A 21,056-nucleotide genomic window follows, 5' to 3' on the forward strand; every position below is an offset into this window, starting at 1 on the left:
ATATATATATCATATATATATATATATATATATATATATATAGCCTATATATATATATATATATATATATATATAATATATATATTATTTTTTTATTTTATTTTTTTTAAATAAGCCTCTTCTGCATTTATTTTTTCATTTATTTATTTTAACTGGAATTTATTCCTGTAATTTCAAAGCTAAATTTTTAGCATCATTACTTCAGTCTTTAGTGTCACATGATCCTTCAGAAATTATTATAATATTCTGATTTGCTCCTCAAAAAGCATTTATTATTATTATGTTGAAAATAGCTGAGTAGATTTTTTTTTCAGGTTTCTTTGATGAATAGAAAGTTCAGAAGAACAGCATTTATCTGAAATAGATATCTTTTGTAACAGTATAAATATCTTTATTATAATGTTACAAGAGCATTTTATTTCAGATAAATGCTGATCTTTGGATATTTACATTCATCAAAGAATCCTGAAAAAAAAGTACTCAACTGTTTAAAATATTGATGATAATTATAATAATAAAAAATGTTTCTTGAACAGCAAATCAGCATATTAGAATAATTTCTGAAGGATCATGTGACACTAAAGACTGGAGTAATAATGCTAAAAATGAAGTTTTGATCACTGAAATAAATTACATTTTAAAATATATTTAAATAGAAAGAAGCTATTTTAAATAGTAAAAATATTTCACAATATTACTGATTTTGCTGTACTTTGGATCAAATAAATGCAGGTTTGGGGAGCAGAAGATACTTCTTTAAAAAAAAAAACATTAAAAATCTTACTGTTCAAATACTTTTGAATGGTAGTGTATATTAACTATTATGTGAATGAATTAATAAAATAACCCTACAGTTATAATCAATGTACATGTGCTTTAGTATGTTACTCAAGATGACAAATTAGGTGTAACATTGTATTTTAAGGGAAGACACTGACACAGTTTTTTCATGCACCTGTCAAGTTTGAGATTTTGGCCTATTTGGTGTTTCATAAAGTGTTTTTTCAGACTAGAGAAAAGAAAACATCCAAAAGACACTGTTAAGTGTTTCTTTTATAGCACTTTATCTACTTGTGTCAATGCATTTCAATTACAATACATGTTTTTAAAAAGTTTTTTCTCCTACACTGAGCCAGAAATCTCCACTTCAGTAACACTGAACACACCAGACTTGTCTATATTCTGAAGGTTTTTGCAGAGGGATTTGTTCATATATAATTTGCTTGATATCATACAAAATTTTATCCCCCCCCCCCCAAAACAAAACAAAACATTGTTTTCTGTCTGTTGTAAGTTTTTTTCTGAATTAAGGAGTGACTAAATAAAATACCCAAAATTCCCTCTGTAAAAAGTGTGACTTTTATATGTCAAAAAAATTAAACAGGAATTTTGAAACTGACTTCATCCAGTGTTTAGATTTTTGTACTAGAAATGTATGCAAATTAGCACATATTTCATTAAACAATGCCTCATTTGCATATTTAAACCCAACAGTTCAGAAAACTTGTAGTACAAAAAAATGTTTGCAATTATCAATATAATCAATTAACTGGGTAAGTAAGATGATATTAGTTCAATTTTTTACCCTATACACCTGCAGTGTCTCGCCTTAAAGTACAATTTTTTATGTTTTTAAATCATGAAAGTGTGCTTTTATTATATAATCTGGAATTATGGTTTTCTAACAATACACTTTTTACATTTAAAGTACATGGTCATAGACATATATAAATGGGGACACTTTGCTGCAGCATGTGAAATGATTATTCATGACATTTAAATTCACTTCTGGTTAACTTCTCTGGCTTTCCCCACTGCTGCTTATGTAAGTACATTTCAAAACAAGTCTAATGTAATAGTGAGATACTGAGATGTGTTCATGTTCGTGTGTATTTGTTCTCCCGTTGTCTCAGTAGATTTGTTCTCTCTTTATCTTGCATGACAGACTGCAATGCAGGATTGCTAAGTGTTTGTAGCCCCCTAAGACTGCTGAGCGCACCCACCCACATACTGCAGAGAAGATGAGGACGAAGGGTTTTGTTTCCTCAGCATCTCCTGAGAGATCTCACACACAACGTTTCCATGGAGATGACACTTTATGTAGTTCTTTTGTGTTGAGCATGTAGGAATAAAAGACACAATCACACTTGTACTCACAGATTATATGTTTCTAAAAGTGTCTTCCAAAATTGCTTTTATGTCTGTGTGCACATCTGTTTGCCTTCCTATATTTTAGTCTCATTTTTAAATTCTGCTTCATTTGAACATTGTTGCATTTTTTTAAACTCAGATGAGAACTCTAGTCTAATATATGACCTAAATGAGGGTAATAGATAATTGAAGGGCTGCGCTTTGCATTTCTTCCAAAATCTCCTGAGGTCTTTCTGCCTCAGAGCAAGAAATCGGAATGTGAAAACAGAACTTTAAACAATGAAAGAAAGGAAATGTTACTTTTTAAAGAAAAGAGGACCATTTAACACAGTTTCTTAAAATGCAAATGCACTGTATCAATATCTGACCCTGGATCACAAACCAGTCTTAAGTAGCACAGGTATATTTGTAGCAATAGCCAAAAATACATCAAATTTTCTTTTATGCCAAAAATCATTAGGATATAAATAAAGATGTTCCATGAAGATATTTAGTAAATTTCCTACCATAAATATATGAAAACCTTTTTATTAGTAATATGTATTGCCAATTTAAAGGTGATTTTCTGAATATTTAGATTTTTTTGCACCCTCAGATTCCAGATTTTCAAAAACAGTTGTATCTCGGCCAAATATTATATTGACGTATAAATCTCAATTTAAAAAAATTGGCCCTTTTGACTGATTTTGTGGTCCAGGGTCACATATGGTTAGATGAAAAATACAGATGCAGAAGTCATGATTTGCATTCAATATTAGAGAACCAATATTTGTCAGATATTTGGAGACTAGTTGTCATAGTGGTTGGATCTCATTAACTTCAACTGTCAAAACTCCATGAACACAAATGTTTTCTCTAGCAGCAGTTTTGTATGTGAATTTCAATATAGTTCAAGCCTTACTCCATGCACTCTTAAAAATAATGATTCAACAAGGTTTAAAGTGATGCCATAGAAGAAGTGTTCAGCAAACATTTCTTAAAGGAACCATATTTTTTCATAATGTGAAGAACATTTTAATAACCTAAAGAAGTTTTTTTTTTTAAACTGGGTTCGAGGACTCAAAGGGGCCGCAGAAGAGTGCTAGGGGGTCTGTGGAAAGATTAATACAGTGAAAAAATGTTAAATAAATAAATGGATAAAAACTAATATAAAATTAAAGTGGATAAATTGATTCATGCAAATAAATAAATAAATCCAACAGTACAGTATTATAGAGAGAAAAAAAACTAAATATTTTACATGTATTTCATTAGCCGCTATAGAGTGTTTTTATGATGCGACATCAGTCGGCCATATTGGCGGCAAAGTGTGTACACAATGCCACTGAACTGAACGAAACTCACACATTTTGCTGATTATTGCGGCTGATGGTTAGTTATTGTCATGTTTTGGACTGTACTAATCGGTCGGATCAGGAAAAACATTTAGCAAAAAACACTTATAACAAAAAAGGATCAAAAGGCATTTGTGGTTGGCCAAACTGAACCAGTATTTCCAGAGCAAGAATCTTGACAACATTCATGTTTGTTCTAATGATTTCCGGTCAGGTAGGTGAAATATTAAGCTAATATCTTAATTAATATTTAGTTTGTCAAAGTATTGCAACCTTTACTGCTTACAAAGTCCTTCTCTATGTTATTTAGCAGCTTCCACACATTCAGTGTATTCAGTAGTACATTAACCTTTAACCTTGCACTCAACGTTGTTGTTAACATCCAAATATCACCAATATGGCCTCGCATCCAGGTAACTGACCAAATCATGATGTAAGTGCAAACCCTCTTTAGGGAAATAACGAGAAGAATAACAACATGCAGTAAATGGTAAAACTGTTTGTCCTACAATTCAATAAAGATAATAGCCTACATTATAATAATATGCAAAGACACACCAATTAGCAATATCAAGCAGCAAAACCAGCTGTTTTGTACAGCTAAAAATAGCTGGACCTATAAAATGTACAATTGGCATCGCCCACATTTTTACAGGAATAAAAAGGTGGATATATTAGACATTTTATGGAGGTCCCTCACAAATATATATGGTGTCCACAGCATCTAAAAGATTAAAAAAAAACATCTATTGTCTAAAGAACCTGTAGCTTAATGAAAAGTTTTCATGGATGTCGAAGGTTCTTCATAAAACAACAAATCCGTAATTGTTAAGAATGTAGCGTATTTTAAATGTAGCCTATTCATTCATTCATTCATTCATCTCGAATCAGTGATAAAAGCAGGTTTTTACTGTGACAACTTACCTCATGCAGTCTGGACTGAATTCTGAAGCAATAAACACATTTTTGTTTTTTATTCCTGGGCAATGTGGAAATGGTCAATATTGTTTTGTAGCCAAGACTAGGTAAGGTATGTGGTTTTGTATTGAAATGAGCCCCACGCTTAGTGTGACAACTAGCCCCGGTAATCAATTGTTAAGCGTTTGATGATTCCGTGACTTGCGCAGGAGGGCGGGGAGCCTCGAGAGGGAAAGAAGGAGCAGAAAAGCAGCATCCTCAAATAACACCGCTTAAAAACGAGACCCTGAAGAATTATTCGCGTGTGAGGAAGTGAATGACATTGGCACATCAGGTAAGAAACCTGTTATCCATTCACGAGAGGGCGCGACAGCTCTGATTGATGTTCAGTAATTATCATATTAGAGCCTATACGTATCCATTGCATTTAACGTTATTTGCCAATATGTGTCCAATAAACCCAGACTAAAGATTCGTATATACAACATGAGATATAGTATCTCCATTTTATTTTCCCGCCGTAAAAATTACACTACATGCTATGACATTGAGGCTCCGTATTTCTAAAAATAGCTTTGGTGGATCTGTCAGGTGACCTCGACGTGTCAATGTTAATCTCGCTTTTAGCACCTAGTCCGATTGACTCAGTGTTTCATAACATGCCGTAAAATTTAAAACGCCCGCGTATAAAGTCAACTGGTAGGAGAGAGACATCACATTCATTCCCAGATGTTTCAGAGGAAAACAAGTGTACTAGGAACAAATACAGAACCACTGCAGTGCTTGGTTGCATAAAACAAGAGAACCGATTTTTCCTGCACAGCATAAGTCTATGAGCATTCTGGAGATACCGGGGCATGTTGTCACACTTCTTTTTTTTTATTTTTTTTTTATTAAAGTTGATATTGTAGGTGTATTTATATAAATGAGCATGGACCACAAAAATCTTTCCACTGATGTATGGTTTGTTATGATAGGACAGTATTTGGCTAAGATACAACAATTTGAAAATCTGGGATCTGAGGGTGCAAAAAAATCTAAATACTGAGAACGTAATCTTAAATTGTCCGAATGGCATTCTTAATGCATATTACTAATTAAAAATTTTAGTTTTGATATATTTATGGTAGGAAATTTACTAAATATCTTCATGGAACATGATCTTCACTTAATATTCTAAGGATTTTTGGCATAAAAGAAAAATTTATAATTTTGGGCCCTATGACAAAATATGAGGTTGGGCCCCCCCTACCACACCAAAGCAGTTCTCTGGGGGCCCCTGAGGGGCGTGGGCCCTTAGAATTGTCCTAACTTCCCCCCCCCTTAGCGGCGCCCCTGCCCGTGCTACTTATGACTGGTTTTGTGGTCCAGGGTCACATATATGTGTACTTTCATTTAGCGAGGATGCTTTAAATTGATCAAAAGTGATGATAAAGACATTTATAATGTTACAAAAGATTTCTATTTCAGATAAACGCTGTTCTTCTGAACTTTCTATTCATCAAAGAAACCTGAAAAAATTCTTCTTAGCCATTTTCAACATGATAATAACATGTTTTTTGAGCAGCAAACTACAATATTAGAATCTTTTCTGAAGGATCATGAGACTAGAGTAATGAAGCTAAAATATCAGCTTTGAAATCACAGGAATAAATTTAATTTTAAAATATATTCAAATAGAAAACGATTATTTTAAGTGGTAAAAATATTTTTATGTTTATGTTACTTTTAGTTCTAAGCATTTATGACAACCCCGATGAATTAATTTGTCTAAATTTTTCCAGATATGTATTCTGAGGAGTGGAGCAGGAATCGGCAGGGTCGAGAGAAGTTTGTGATCACGAATTTCAGCTTTAGTCAGCTGCCAGACGAGGAGAAGACGGGTAGGATAAAACCTCTCAGTGCTCATGGTGAGTTACAGATATTGTCAACACAGTTAGTATCAAGCAGTAACCAAATATACTAACCAGGGCTATAACTATTGCATATACAAAATGCAAGTGTGCATGCACTGATGTATTTATGTATATATGTAAAAAATATTTAACAATTTTACAGTTCTTGCTGTACTGTGGATCAAATAAATGCAGGCTTTTTGAGCAGAAGAGGCTTCTTTAAAAAACATAAAAAATCTTACTGTTCAAAAACCTAAACTTATAATCAATTTAAATGTGCTTTAGTACACCATAGAAAGCAGTTATTTTAAATAGCAAAAGTATGTCACTTCTGTAGAAAACACACCGCAAAAATGCTTTTCTTACTTATATTTTTTGTCTTGTTTCCAGCCAAAAGATCTAAAAATTATTAAATCAAGAAGGATTTTCTAGACGAGTAAAAATTATTTTCTTGTTTTCAGAAAAAACAAGTCAAAATTAAGTGCATTTTTGCTTGAAACAAGCTAAGTAATCAGTTTTAAATAAGATTTTTTTGCTTACCCCATTGGCAGATTATTTTGCTTGTTCTAATCAAAAACTCACTTCATTTTGAAAATAATAATTTTGAAAAATAAAATATTTTTTTTTAGAAATTTTGAATGGAAACAAGACAAAAAATCTAAGAAAGAAAAGCAATTTTTGCAGTGCATTACTGTTTAAAAACTTTTGACTGGTAGTGTACATTCAAGATTCTCTGATGTTGGTTAATAATATTTATAATAACAATAAAAGATATCAACGTTTTGCAAACTTTTTAAAAAGTTTTAATTTAAAATTTATTCAATTTTACTTTTTTAATTAATTTTTAGCTTTTTGTCAAGTCACAAACCCCATGCAGTTTCCTTACAAGCCCCATGGGGTTTGCAAATCCTATTTTGGGAAACCCTGCTTTAGTCTTTTTTTACAGTCTATGGTAAGACATCATCATGCACAACACAAAAGAGTGGATTTTTATCTATAAATAACAGGGTTTCGATACTCTGTCGTTCTGGTTTCTATTAATTTAAGCTCATGTCTTATTTTCAGACTCAGAGGAATCCATTCCTGATGATCGCTACCATGGCATCTACTTTGCCATGCTGTTGGCTGGCGTCGGCTTTCTACTGCCATACAATAGTTTCATCACTGATGTGGACTACCTCCACCGCAAATTCGCAGGTGTGATGCAAGCAACCTGTCGCATATCACAGGAAAGACTAAATTAAATTCACAGAGCTGTAGGTGGATAAGTAACAACAATGCATTGCACAGTCAAAATTCTTCTCTTTCATTGTCAGGCACCTCTATTGTGTTCGACATGAGTTTGACGTATATTCTGGTGGCTCTCAGTGCTGTCATTGTAAACAACGCACTTGTGGAGAGACTGAGCTTAAACACTCGCATCTGTGTGGGTGAGAACAAGCAAAAAGTCTGCTATTTTCTACTCACACTTATTCTTTTTATTTAAAATCACTAAATATCCTGTGTTGCATAAATAGGATATCTGTTCGCATTGGGACCTTTGGTGTTTGTGAGTGTATTTGACGTCTGGTTGGAGCTGTTTGACACTCAGCAGTCCTATGCTGTTACTCTGGCTTCAATTGCCATTGTTGCATTTGGATGCACAGGTAAATATATACAAACAATCGTGCTCTTGCCATTGGCCTACATTGTGCTTTTGTGATCTGTAAACATTGTCCTTTTGACCTTTACAGTGCAGCAGTCCAGTTTCTATGGTTACACTGGGATGCTGCCCAAGAGGTACACACAGGGCGTGATGACTGGAGAGAGTGAGCTAAACGTCCATCACCACATGACTGATATTATAACCATTATGTTAGAATAAATGTAATATTTACTTCACATTATTGTGCCGCATTCTCATTACTGTAATGCATCTGGTTTTGTTTAGTTTTAAATGTTTTTTAAAGAAGTCTCTTCTGCTCACCAAGCCTGCATTTATTCGATCCGAAGTGCAGCAAAAACAGTAAAATTTTGAAATATTTTTGTTATTTAAAATAACTGTTTTCTGTTTGAATATATTTTAAAATGTAATTTATTTCTGTGATTTCATAGCAGAATATTTTGCATTATTACTCCAGTCACACGGTCCTTCTGAAATCATTCTAATATTCTCATTTGCTTCTTAAAATACATTTATTATTATTATTATGTCAAAAAACGAATGTTTTAAGGTTTACTTTGATATATAGAACGTTCAGAAGAACAGCATTTATCTGAAATAAAAATCTTTTGTAACACTATAAATGTCTTTATCATCATTTAAAGCATCCTTGCTAAATGCCTCTGAAGGGCATTTCCAAAATCTAAAAGCTTTAAATGGTATAGTGTATAATGTTTTATAGTGCTTTTTATTTCATATAAATGCTGAACTTTGAATCAAAAAACTGTTTTAAATATTGATAATAAAAATAATAATAATAATAATAAATGTTTCTTGAATGAATCAGCATATTAGAATGATTTCTGAAGGATGATTAGTGACACTGAAGACTGGAGTAATGATGCTGAAAATGTAGCTTTGATCACAGAAATAAATTACATTTAAAAATATATTCAAATAGAATATAGAACAATATTTCAAAATTTGGACCTCAACTGTACATCCAAAAAGGCAACATAAAGCAATATTATTGTTCAAAAACTTTTGACTGGTAGTATATATAGTAATTAAAGGAATAGTTCACCCAAATATTAAAGTTTGATGAAAATTTACTCATCCAGAGGACATCTAAGATGTCAATGAGTTTGTTTCTTCATTGGAACAGATTTGGAGAAATTCAGTAATACATCACTTGCTCACCAACAGATCCTCTACAGTCAATGGGTACCGTCAGAATGAGAGTAAATTAGTTCAAACAGCTGATAAAAACATCACAATAATTCATAAGTACCCACAAAATAAAGTTACAGTTCACACAAAAATGATATGAGTTTGTTTCTTAATCAGAAAATTTGTAGAAATGTAGCATTACATCTCTGTGAATGGGTGCCATCAGAATGAGAGTCCAAACAGCTGATAAAAACATCACAATGATTCACACACAACTCCAGTCCATTAATTAACGTCTTATGAAGCAAAAAGCTATGCATTTGTGAGAAACAAATCCATCAAGGCATTTTAACTTTAAACCGTCACTTCTGACCAAAATATCATAATCCATAATAACACATCCTCCTGTTGTCTTTTCACATCAAAATCCAACAACTTATTTGCTTAGAACTGTTTTGGACTGGTTTCCATTTTAAACAGTGCTTGATTGGTGCATATTTCTCTACTGATTCAGACAACACTATTTTTTCTTTGGAGAAAGCAAGATTATGAATAGAGGAACATTTTTTTCATTTTTGGGTGAAAATTATAGGCAGTACAACAAATACAGATTCTTTAAAAAATATTGTTTTATTAATAATGTATATTTTTCATTACAGTAATGAGAATTTAGTTTTGCATTACCACAATTTGAATAATTAATATTATTGACATTTTTTTCCAAAATATGAATTGTTTGTATTGCGGTTGATATTTTTTTCTCAATTGTGGTTGTTTCAGGCACTGCGGGAGTTATCGTCTCTCTGAGTCGGATTTTTACAAAGCTGCTGGTGGAAGACGAGAAGAACAACACCATCATCTTCTTCCTGTTCTCAGTCTCAATAGAGACGCTCTGTTTTCTGTTACACGTGGTGGTCCGACGGACACACTTTGTCCGTTATCACACCGACAGAGCTCGCCACAGCTGGCTCAAAGGACAGATTAATAATGTTACTACAAAAAAGCACAGCGGCTATCAGATACATTACGACAGCAGCGCAGAGGAAGAGGTAATTTCACACATAGAAATACTGGTTTGCACTTGACTTTTGGGGCTTTTTTGGATCTGGGTTCTTTATCTGTATGTTACAAACAGGTTTTGAAAGTTTTCTGTAGTTCTTTGGCTAACTGTTTTCCTTCTTACATTGTAGGGAAAAGTTATACTGTATGTTAACCATGGCAACCAAATGGGTGTAATAGGTTTTTCAAAACTTGATAAGCTCCCTACCTAAAAAGCCTTTTTGGATATACAGTTGAGGTCAAGTTTACATCCCCCTTTCAGAATCTGCAACATGTTACCAAAATAAGAGGGATCATACAAAATACATGTTATTGTTCACTTAGTATTGACCTGAATAAGACATTACACATAAAAGATGTTTACATATAGTCCACAGGAGAAAATAACAGTTGAATTTATAAAAATGGGGGGGTGGAGTTGAAAAATGTTTGAAATCAGGGTCAATTTAATTTGTCTTCTGGGAAACATGTAACATCTTCTGTAGTCTCTGAAGGGCAGTACTAAATGAAAAAAGTATGATATTTAGGCAAAATCAGAAAAATGTACACATTTCCATTCTGTTCAAAAGTTTTCACCCCACAATTCTGAATTTTTATAAATTCAAGTATTATTTTCTCTTGTGGACTATATGTGAACATCTTTTATGTGAAATATCTTATTCAGGTCAGTACTAAATAAACAATAACATGCATTTTGTATGATTCCTCTTATTTTGGTAAAATAATTACTATTTTGCAGATTCTGAAAGGGGGATGTAAACTTCTGACCTCAACTGTATGCACATTTCTGACAAAAGTATATTTTAAAACATGTTTTAATAGCCTTTTGTCAAGCTTATTTCAGTGTACATCAAGTACTTGATTATAATTGTAGCTGTTTTATTTTATATAAATTTAAACTATAATACATTTTCATTTAATTGCAATTAACATTGCGTTCAGTTCTCACTTAAGTTTGTTCTTTTTAAAGGGATAGTTCACTCCAAAATTAAAACTTTTATCATCAGTTTTTTGTTTTTTCATTTATTGAACACAAAATATATTTTGAAGAATTTTGGAACCAAACAGTAGCCGGTAGGCACTTTCATAGTATAGAAGATAAAAAAAACTGAAACTTTTTGGAGTAAATTTTATTTTCATAATAATTCTATTATTACTATATTATTAATATATTTTTTTTTTATTCATTTCTAAAATGTTTTGCTAGAAAATAGTTTCTTCTCAATATAAAATGTTTCACTTCCCCCAAATTGTAAGCAGTAGACAGCTCAACCAGATTTCTAGATAGTCATTGTTTAGGATGATTTGCTCAAAGATAAAACTGACATTGACTCATGGCTTTTCCACAAATTAGGATGGAGTGGTGTCAAGCACAGTTGACGAGGCTGATGCAGTTAATCTGGGTAACGGTACCCATGGAGACGGGATATACGTCAGATTTGATGTGCCCAAACCAGACACCAAAAGGAGCTGGATGAGCGTGAAGGGTGAGCTAAAGGTTTAATCACAAACGATGAACAGTCTACAAAATTATAGTAATAGTTCACACAAAAATGAAATTTACTGGGAATATACACACCCTCAGGCCATCCAAGCTGTAGAAAAATGTGTTCCTTCATTTGAGCAAATGTAGAGAAATGTAGCATGTCATCACTTGCTCGCCAATGGATCCTCTGCAGTGAATGGGTGCCGTCAGAATGAAAGTTCTGAAATGAAACATCACAATAATTCACTTTTTTAAGAAATTAATCGATGGACTGGAGAAGAGTACCTTATAACATGTGGAATAACGTGATGCTTTTATCAGCTGTTTGGACACTCATTCTGACGGCACCCATTCACTGCAGAGGTGCATTAGTGAGCAAGTGATGCAATGTTACATTTATCCAAATCTGATCTGATGAGGAAACAAAATCATTTACATCCTGGGTAGCCTGAAGGTGAGCAAATGTTTTATTTTTTTGGTGAACTGTTGCTTTTTGTTCAACAATAAATTTTTGACATCAATTATGACGACTTTCTTACAGAGCTGCTGGGTCAGAGGTGTGCTGTTGCCCGGGTGATCTGGCCCTATATGCTCTCGATTTTGGTGACATATTTCATCACATTGTGTCTGTTCCCTGGTTTGGAGTCAGAGTTACGCAACGATACACTGGGAGAATGGCTGCCTATTCTCACCATGGCTCTGTTCAACATGGCAGACTTTGTGGGCAAGGTAAAATTAAGCTTATAAATTATTCAGACACTGACCTGACCATGTTGTGCTTAAGTGTTTTTCTTTAATTGCTAATGTGACCTTTTTACACCACAGACTGAACAAAATTAAGCATTGCTTGGTAATTGGTCAACTAAGTATTCATAGTTGTGTAAATATTGTCATCCATTACATACCTTTCTATCAAAGTTATCTGACATTATCAAGATGAATTTGTTCTAATACAGTTTAACTCTGAGTTCTTGTCATATTTTATTACCATTTTCTAAACTATAGTGAATAAACTGTGATAATGTGAGAAATGTTGTCTACATGTGAAAACATTTCAGTTTGACTATATATATAAGGAGTCATCTGATGTTGCTAAAAAATAACATTATTTTATGTATTTGGTGTAATGCAATGTGTTTACATGGTTTGAGGTTCAAAAAAACATTATTTTCCACATACATTATTGTTGCTCCTCTCTGCCCTGGCTTTCTGAAATGTGTTGGTTTTTACAAAGCTCATCCTTGAAAAGCGCAGTGTGCTCTTATTAGCCAGCTATCCGGTGTGTAGTGATTGGCCGAATACCTCAAGCGTGTGACGTAAATGTTACGCCCATTACCATGTTGTGATGCTGTGTCCTGGCACAATGAGACAAAAATGATAAAACCCATTATAAATTAGGCATTTGTTGCATCCAGTGAGGACATAATTACTAGAAATGCACCAAAATGAAAATTGTTGGCCGAAGCCGAAAAAAATTACAAACTGGGCTGAAGGCAGATTACCGAACACGTTTTTTCGTGTGTTTCCCCTGTGTTTTTTTTTTTTTTGCCATTTTTTTCACCATTGCATAAATTCAATTTTAGCCCATATTTTCTTGCTACAGTTTTGTCTTGCTTTTTCAAAGAAAAAAATCAATTACAAAAGGACAATTTAAAAATATTTATTTAACACTGAACATTTTTAACATTCTAGTTGACATTATAGCCTACCAACCAGTGTTGTTTTTGACAACCATCTTAGATTTAGTCTTAGTCTTAGTCTTTTGGACTAAAATGGTTATTAGTTTTAGTCAAATTTTAGTCACTTCTATATGTGATAGTTTTAGTCCAATTTTAGTCGACGAAAAGTCACAAAGGTTTTAGTCTAGTTTTAGTCAAAAAAAAGGGGGAAAAAGTAGTCTTTTAAGAAATTAATGTAGGTCAGTAAGTATTTTGCTGTTGGGCAGTGTCACTTATAAGTTCTGAAAATAGCAGATCTATAGTTCAACACAATGTGAACTTCCGGATCGACTGTTTTTACCAATAATTACAATAATGAAGGAATGTTTTAGAACATAAAAGACAAACAAGGATGGAATGCTAAAACGGCTTGCCATAGTAGTATGGCAAAGAGTATTTAATGCTAAAACGGCTTGCCATAGCGGCAGATATTTTTAAGTTTTAATTGGCATGCACAATAAGCAGAAATGTCATGCATTTTAAACGCCTGACGGACCACCCACTAACATTTTCGTCAATTCTCGTCTCGTCAACGAAAACTCACACACGTCTCGTCATGTTTTAGTCATCAACGAGCCATTTTTATCTCGTCAACGTCTCGTTATCGTCATGGAAAAAAGGGGCGTCAACGAAATGATTCGTCATCGTTGACGAAAACAACACTGCTACCAACAAAGAACAATTTAACTTAAAATGAATAAGTTAGTCAAAAATATTCTTTGAGCATTTTTAAGACCACCTTCTTGAATCAGGCATGTGTTTTTAATGTACAAATAAATGCAGCCTTGCTGAGCAAAGGAAAATGCTATAATAAATATATTGATAGAGCTGTTGTAATGATTATTATCATTATTTTTGTGTTACTTTTTTATTTTATTTTACAGAACAACAGTAAAATTACAATACTAACATTTATGAATGTTGACTTTTATTTTGGCTGAAACCCGTAGTTCTACTTTTTGCAGACAGCAGCAGATTTATGAATGATTCTCATCACACAGATTTCCCTCGCGCTTTGGACTTTGAACTGGTGCAGCACTGCCAGAATAAACACAATTTGTGAGTGTATTAGACAACATAAAGTTCTGTAGTTTATTTACTAATGGTTTTTAGGGAAATCTCACGATTTCAGTCATCAATAATAATAATAGTAACCAGCAACAATCACCTCTCTTCTCAGGGAAGACATGCAATGTGATACTTAGCAGTCTCGTGCTGTCAGTGCTTGTAATGATTTTTGCGTCTTTCTCTGACAGTTTTAAATGCTTCAACACTGGCTGTGTCTAAATTCAGGGTCTACATCCTTCGGAGGACTCATTTGAAGGATGCTACGTCACAGCGCCGCGACGAAGGCTGTCCAAATTAGTAGGATCCTTCAAATGCGGCCCACAAATACGTCCTCCTTTTCTCCGAATTGGAAGGATGGGTCTGGTGGATCCTTTCCTGTCCTACCTATCCCATAATTCCTTTCGGCAGAGCGCTTCCAGAATTTTCAAATAATGGCGGACGATGCGAGCGGTAGAGGAATATGCTTTTCGATGTAAGTTTTTAAAAAACTGGCGCTTCAAAAAATATATTTTTTACAGCGGTTGTCTAGTTAGGCCTTTGGTTTTAGCGTTAAGCATATTTTTTTATATTTGTACGTTTATATGTTAAAATAACATCACTTTCGTAAACTAGCTTCTTTCTTACTGCCTGTGTGAATATCCCCTTACACACAGCTAATTTCTTGTTAGTGATTGAAGGTGTTTTTAACGCTTTTAGGGACTAAAGAGCAGACTGAACGCTGTCATGGTTGCTAGGCGACAGGATATGAGCACTGGGTAAGGGAGGGAACTGAAAGAAGGGTAGGCTGTCCAAATACACAGACACCTGCTTCTGGGTTTTGCGGTCGTCGGAGGACCCCTCCTTCTTCAACCAACCTTCAAAGGATCCTAAGGAGGATGCAGACCCTGAATTTGGACACAGCCACTGCCGACATGTTTGCTGCATTAGTATGCGCCTCTCTTTGATCGCGTCACATCATTGTTCAGTATAGTGAATTATATATATTTTTTTGCTATTTTCAGCCAAATAATTGCAGTTGGCGAAAATTTGGTGCATCCCTAATAATTACTGATTATATTGAGTCATACTGTCTTTTTACGCTGCATAAACATAACACCAGCCTGCATTTGTGATCATAGAAATGAAAAAACACAAGCACTAATCTACACTGCTCAAGACTTACCTTTGAATAATCAATAGCAAATTTTTTTTATATGAAAATGTACTTATAGGCTGTGAGTCAGAGCCACTTTATAGAAACTGCCTTTGTGCACAGCTGGCATTGTAAGCAACTCTCCCAGGTTCAGCTGGGGACTTTGCAACTTTACAGATCTTATACAGTGCCTTACAAAAGTATACATACCCCTTCATTTTTTTCACATTTAGTTTTGTTGCAGCATTATGTTAACCTGCTTTACATTAGTTTTTCCCCACATCACTTTACACTCCATACACCATAATAATGACAAAGCTAAAACCAGATTTGCAAATTTTACAAATTATTAAAAATAAAACACTGAAATAAGTACATTGCATAAGTATTCATACCCTTAACTCAGTACATAGTTGAAGCACCTTTACAGCCTCAAGTCTTTTTGGGTATGATGTGACAAGCTTTGCACATCTGCATTTGGCAATTATCTTCCATTCTTTGCCTCACCTTTTCACCTCTCAAGTTCTGTCAGCTTGGATGGGGGCTGGCAGATATTTTCTAGAGTCCTAGTTGTTCCAATCGTCTTCCATTATGGATAATGCTTCTGCGAACCTTCAATGCAGCAGATCTTTTTCTGAACTCTTCCTTGGATCATTGCCTTAACGCAAGTCTGTCACTGAGCTCTACAGGCAGTTATCTTGACCTCAGGACTTGGTTTTTGCTCCGATATGCATTTTCAGCTGTTAGACCTTTTCTGAGAGGTGTGTGCCTTTCTAAATCAGACTCATTCAAATGAATTTGCCACAGTTTAACTCCACTCGAAGTGTAGAAACATCTAGAAGCAATATGAATGCTCCTGAGCAAAATTTGAGTGTCTCAGAAAAGGATATGAATACTTATGAAACGGGATCTTTTCAGTTTTTTATTTCTAATAGATTTGCACAAATGTTAAAAACCTATTTTTTGCTTTGCCATCATGGATTAGGGAGTGTAGATCGATGTGGTAAAAAAAGTAATTTAAAGTAGTTTAACATAAGACAGCAACATAACAAAATGTGAAAAAAATGAAGGGGTATGAATAATTTCGCAAGGCACTGTATATGCTTGTAACACTCCAAAGACAACGCAAAACATGACATCGCCATCAAGTGGCAAATGTTAAAAGCTGACTTTATTTCTCTCTTTAGATCTTGGCAGCGTGTCCATATGAGTGCGGTGGTGTGCAGCTGCTGGTGTGTTCGTGTTTGCGCATTCTTTTCCTGCCCCTGTTTGTGATGTGCGTGTCGCCCGCACAGCGCCCCCTGCTGGGGCACCCAGCCTGGCCCTGTGGCCTGTCTGTGATGCTGGGAATCAGTAACGGATACCTTGGCTCTGTACCAATGATACAGGCGGCCGGCAAGGTGCCACTTCAGCAGCGAGAAGTGGCAGGTGAGTATGGCTGACACACAAGTAATTATCTAAAACATTTGTTACTCAGGGGATTTAGGGCTGGACGAGTTATCACATGTACGTGTTCACCTCAAACCATTTGATCCATCTGCACCAAAGTCCCTTTATGAAGTCTTTAATCCACACTGACTGAAGAGCAGAGCCCAAGCCCATTCTCGCCGCTGACAGTTTTATGTTTCAACCGCTAGAGGGCAACTTTAAAATACAATTCCTTGACACATTATTATTGGATTATTTTAGTAGGCTTAAGCAAAAATCCCAATTTGCTTATCATTTAATCTTATTTCTGTCTAGGTAGGAGAAGCAATTGATAAATTGAATTTTTTCATGATTTTTTTTTACAGGAAACACCATGACTGTATCATATATGGCTGGACTGATGCTCGGCTCTGCTGTGTCTTACTCAACATATAGCTTGACCTCACAGGCACACTCTACTCACACACCGAAACTCAACAACACACTCACATTACAGAGCTATATGCCCGGCCACTGATTGTCTCCCTCTCACATGTACACTGTTTTGTATAGTTGTTAAAGTAAGAATAAAGAGCATTTCCAGAGACTATCCCTGCCGAAAACACCATTTTAGACCAGAGTTTGCATACTGGTCCAGGCTGGTTTGCTGGTTAAGCAAGTGAAGAATCCCAGTTTGGGACACCAGCACATTAGCATTTAATTCTAGGGACCAGCGTTCAAAACACAACATATACTCGTGAGCAGCTAGATATGCTGATTTGTTCATCGGGGATGTTGGATATTCATTTAATTATTATATAGGACTGTCTGAATAACCATTGAATTGTTAAATAAATTGATGTATGACTGTTCCTGTCATGTTTCAATGTACAGCCACCATGTGTAATTTGTAGGTATGCTGTGTAGCTCTACATTATGACTGGTTGATATAGTCATAGATGTCTTGTTTTAGTTCATGGCCTTCCACTTTGACCTCTTTAAAACAAGGTTAGCTAACAAACAGTTTCATTATTCACAAAATGTCTTATTCTGGCCAAAAAGCACCCATTTTTGACACGAAGGTGTCGTTTGACTGAGGTGTCAAATTAACTGCAGTTGAAGTCAAAAGTTTACATACACCTTGCAGAATCTGCAAAATGTTAATTATTTGACCAAAATAAGACAAAATGCATGTTATTTTTTTTTTAATATTTCACATTAAAGACGTTTACATATAGTCCACAAGAGAAAATAATAGATTGATTTATAAAAATGACCCCGTTCAAAAGTTTACATACGCTTGATTCTTAATACTGTGTTGTTACCTGAATGATCCACAGCTGTGTTTTTTTGTTTAGTGATGGTTGTTTATGAGTCCCTTGTTTGTCCTGAACAGTTAAACTGCCCACTGTTCTTTAGAAAAAACTTTCAGATCCCACAAATTCTGTGGTTTTTCTGCTATTTTTTGTGTATGAACCCTTTCCAACAATGTATGATTTTGAGTCGGTAATTCAGGAAACAACACAGTATTAAGAATCAAATGTATGTAAACTTTTGAACAGGATCATTTTTATACATTCAACTATTATTTTCCCTTGTGGACTATTGTCAGTATTTTGTCCTGTCCTGTTCTGTTTTCCCAGTGTTTTTCCCCCTATGTTTCTAGTTTATATGGTTTAATCCTTGTTCTCCCCCTTTTGGTTTAGTCCTTTTGGTTTTGTCTTGCCCATATTTGTATTTCCCCCTCGTCATCTCGTTATCTTGTTTGTAACCACGCCTTGTTTTCTCTGTATTTAAGTCTGTGTCTGATCACTCCCAGCTGCCTGTTGTTGATGTTGCATGTTCTCGGTTTATGCTCCTGTTTTTTGTTTGGTTGTTTGTATCATATTCAGTGTTTTATTTAGTAAACTTCATTATTTTCATTTACTCCGGTTCTCCATCTCCACTCCACAACCTGCCAGATTGTGACAACTATATGTAAATGTGTTTTTGTGAAATGTCTTATTCAGGTCAATACTAAAGAAATAACATGCATTTTGTATGATCCCTCTTATTTTGGTCAAATAATTAACATTTTGCAGATTTTGACTTCAACTACATGTACTGTTTGATTTTTTTGATGTGATGACCAGGTAAATCTGAAAGTCGACCTTGGCAAGGTGCATAGTCAACACAGAATGTGTTTTTTTTTTTTTTTCGTTTTTTTTTTTTTGCTTTGACAAAATGTGGGCAATGTAATAAGGAAAAAGCATTTTTTTAAATTTGAGTTTATTTTAACTTTAGTCCTGCCTTTTTGGAACTGCGCGGAAGCGTTTATACATAGACAAACAATAGAAAAGTTGCTCAGTGTAATGGAAAAAAATGGCCCTTAAGTGTCTAAGATTTGATGCCACGGATCTTACAGACTTTGCCAAATACAGCAACTATTGTAGCAGCCTGTGAAGCTGCAGTGCTTGTGTTGCAGTGTCTCGTAATCCCATTATTTACTGTCATTTTTACACTGTTTCTGTTAATAAATGAGTGAAAAGGCTAGAAAAACATTGGAGGTTTTCATTTTGAGAATGCCCGTGCTTGCAGGTTTTGTTGAAGTTTGCAGGTTGTTTAGCAATTGGAGTAGGCTATGGCCATGACCAGTTCCGAGTCAAGACCAGTTCAATCCAGTAAATAAAATCCAAAATCAGTCATAATGAAATCTGTACTGATTTACTCTAATACACTAAACTCAAAATTTTAGTTTTTTGTTTTCCTCCATTGATGTTGGTTAAAATACAGAGCCCTGCAATCATCACAGACAGCTTGGTACAATATATGATTCTCTGTAAAAAAAAAAAATTAAACAATAAGGAAAGGAATTTCCCCTATTTATTTATTTATTTATTTGGTTGCACTTTGTTGCATTGAGTTTTAGGGTTAACAAATGTCTTTAAGGATGATGTCCTGGCAGACATTACCAGTACATTATCAGTTTTACTTTTGCAGTGTTGTCTGATTCCGTCAGATACCATATAACTTAACAAAATCTGGTTATGTATTTATGTATTTTTTTTCTACAAGCATCCAGTACAAGGTTTGCAGCATTAATGATTTTAATTAGAGGTATTAGAGGTTAATAGTTTTACAGGTGAGACATAGTTTTACAGTCATTCTACTTGATAAAGAAACACAACATATCATTCAATATAGATTCCCTTATAGATTATAGATTCCACTTAAAATTTGTTGTAACAACTTAAAAAAAAAGTCTGCCTCTAAATCAGCCATACATCCAGCACAAGTTTTGCAGTATTACAAGTATTAGAAATTATTATTGTTTTAGAATTCTGACAGGAAATATTATAGTGATTATAACTGTAATGAAATTACAATCAGCAAAAAACATCACTGAAAATATAGGTTCCCTCAAAAATGTGTGCAAAGTTTAATCACTCAGTGAGGCTTTATTTTTACATAACCCCTGTCTGCTTTTGTTTTTATTATTGAAACCTAAACCTAAATGTTGTTCTATAAAGCTTTGTCAACTTGGCCTCAGTCAAATTTATTTCTATAATTTGAGTCATTTTCATGGGTTACAATAACTCCTCCTGTCTGCTGAGCATCTGTTATTCTGGTCTAAGCAGCAGAATGCAGTCCAGAAATGACTAGGCACATTCACTCTATTGTTTATGTATTGAGTGCCTGATACCACCCCTGTCACAATGTAAACAGGTTGCAAATGACATTTGCTTTCCAGATGTTTTCCCAGAAATTCTTCTTCATCCCACCAAAAAACTCTGTTAAAACATTTGGCTTGTGGAGCAGCATTAGTGAGAGTGAAGGTGGCCAAAGCACAAAAACACAGGTAGACTGGTGCCAGATGACCTCTGTCATAGCCAGAATATTCATAATCTCTATTGAGAGCTTGATTGAGTCCACGATCATGCATATTCACAGTCCTTGAAAAATCCATGCTTTGTCCTTTACTATTATCATCAATCTGCAACATTTTATTACATTTTAGAGAAAATATACACATGCTATATATGGGATATAAGAAAAACAAAAACAAAAATGTACATCCATTTATCTTTTAGTTTTTC

The 21,056-nt window shown here is 34.3% G+C and overlaps 1 protein-coding gene across 1 annotated transcript; it reads left to right on the plus strand.

Annotated features, from left to right (window-relative positions):
• The first annotated feature begins 4,617 nt into the window (after positions 1–4,617).
• Positions 4,618–19,501, plus strand: LOC141337155 (equilibrative nucleoside transporter 4-like). Its single transcript, XM_073842920.1, has 11 exons — positions 4,618–4,737; positions 6,188–6,313; positions 7,364–7,495; positions 7,615–7,728; positions 7,816–7,944; positions 8,032–8,106; positions 9,891–10,159; positions 11,524–11,656; positions 12,197–12,384; positions 16,761–17,001; positions 17,367–19,501. The coding sequence occupies exons 2-11, from the start codon at positions 6,190–6,192 to the stop codon at positions 17,516–17,518; spliced, it is 1,557 nt and encodes a 518-aa protein (XP_073699021.1). The 5' UTR covers positions 4,618–4,737; positions 6,188–6,189; the 3' UTR covers positions 17,519–19,501.
• Positions 19,502–21,056: the final 1,555 nt, after the last annotated feature.

The sequence above is a fragment of the Garra rufa genome, chromosome 6 (genome assembly GCF_049309525.1).
Source record: "Garra rufa chromosome 6, GarRuf1.0, whole genome shotgun sequence".
Classification (NCBI taxonomy): Eukaryota; Metazoa; Chordata; class Actinopteri; order Cypriniformes; family Cyprinidae; genus Garra; species Garra rufa.

Coding starts and splice junctions, on each gene's coding strand:
- LOC141337155 (XM_073842920.1), top strand. CDS start 6,190: ATGTATTCTGAGGAGTGGAGCAGGAATCGGCAGGGTCGAGAGAAGTTT. Junction 7,496..7,614: donor CCTCCACCGCAAATTCGCAG/GTGTGATGCAAG, acceptor TTTCATTGTCAG/GCACCTCTATTGTGTTCGAC. Junction 8,107..9,890: donor GGGCGTGATGACTGGAGAGA/GTGAGCTAAACG, acceptor TGGTTGTTTCAG/GCACTGCGGGAGTTATCGTC.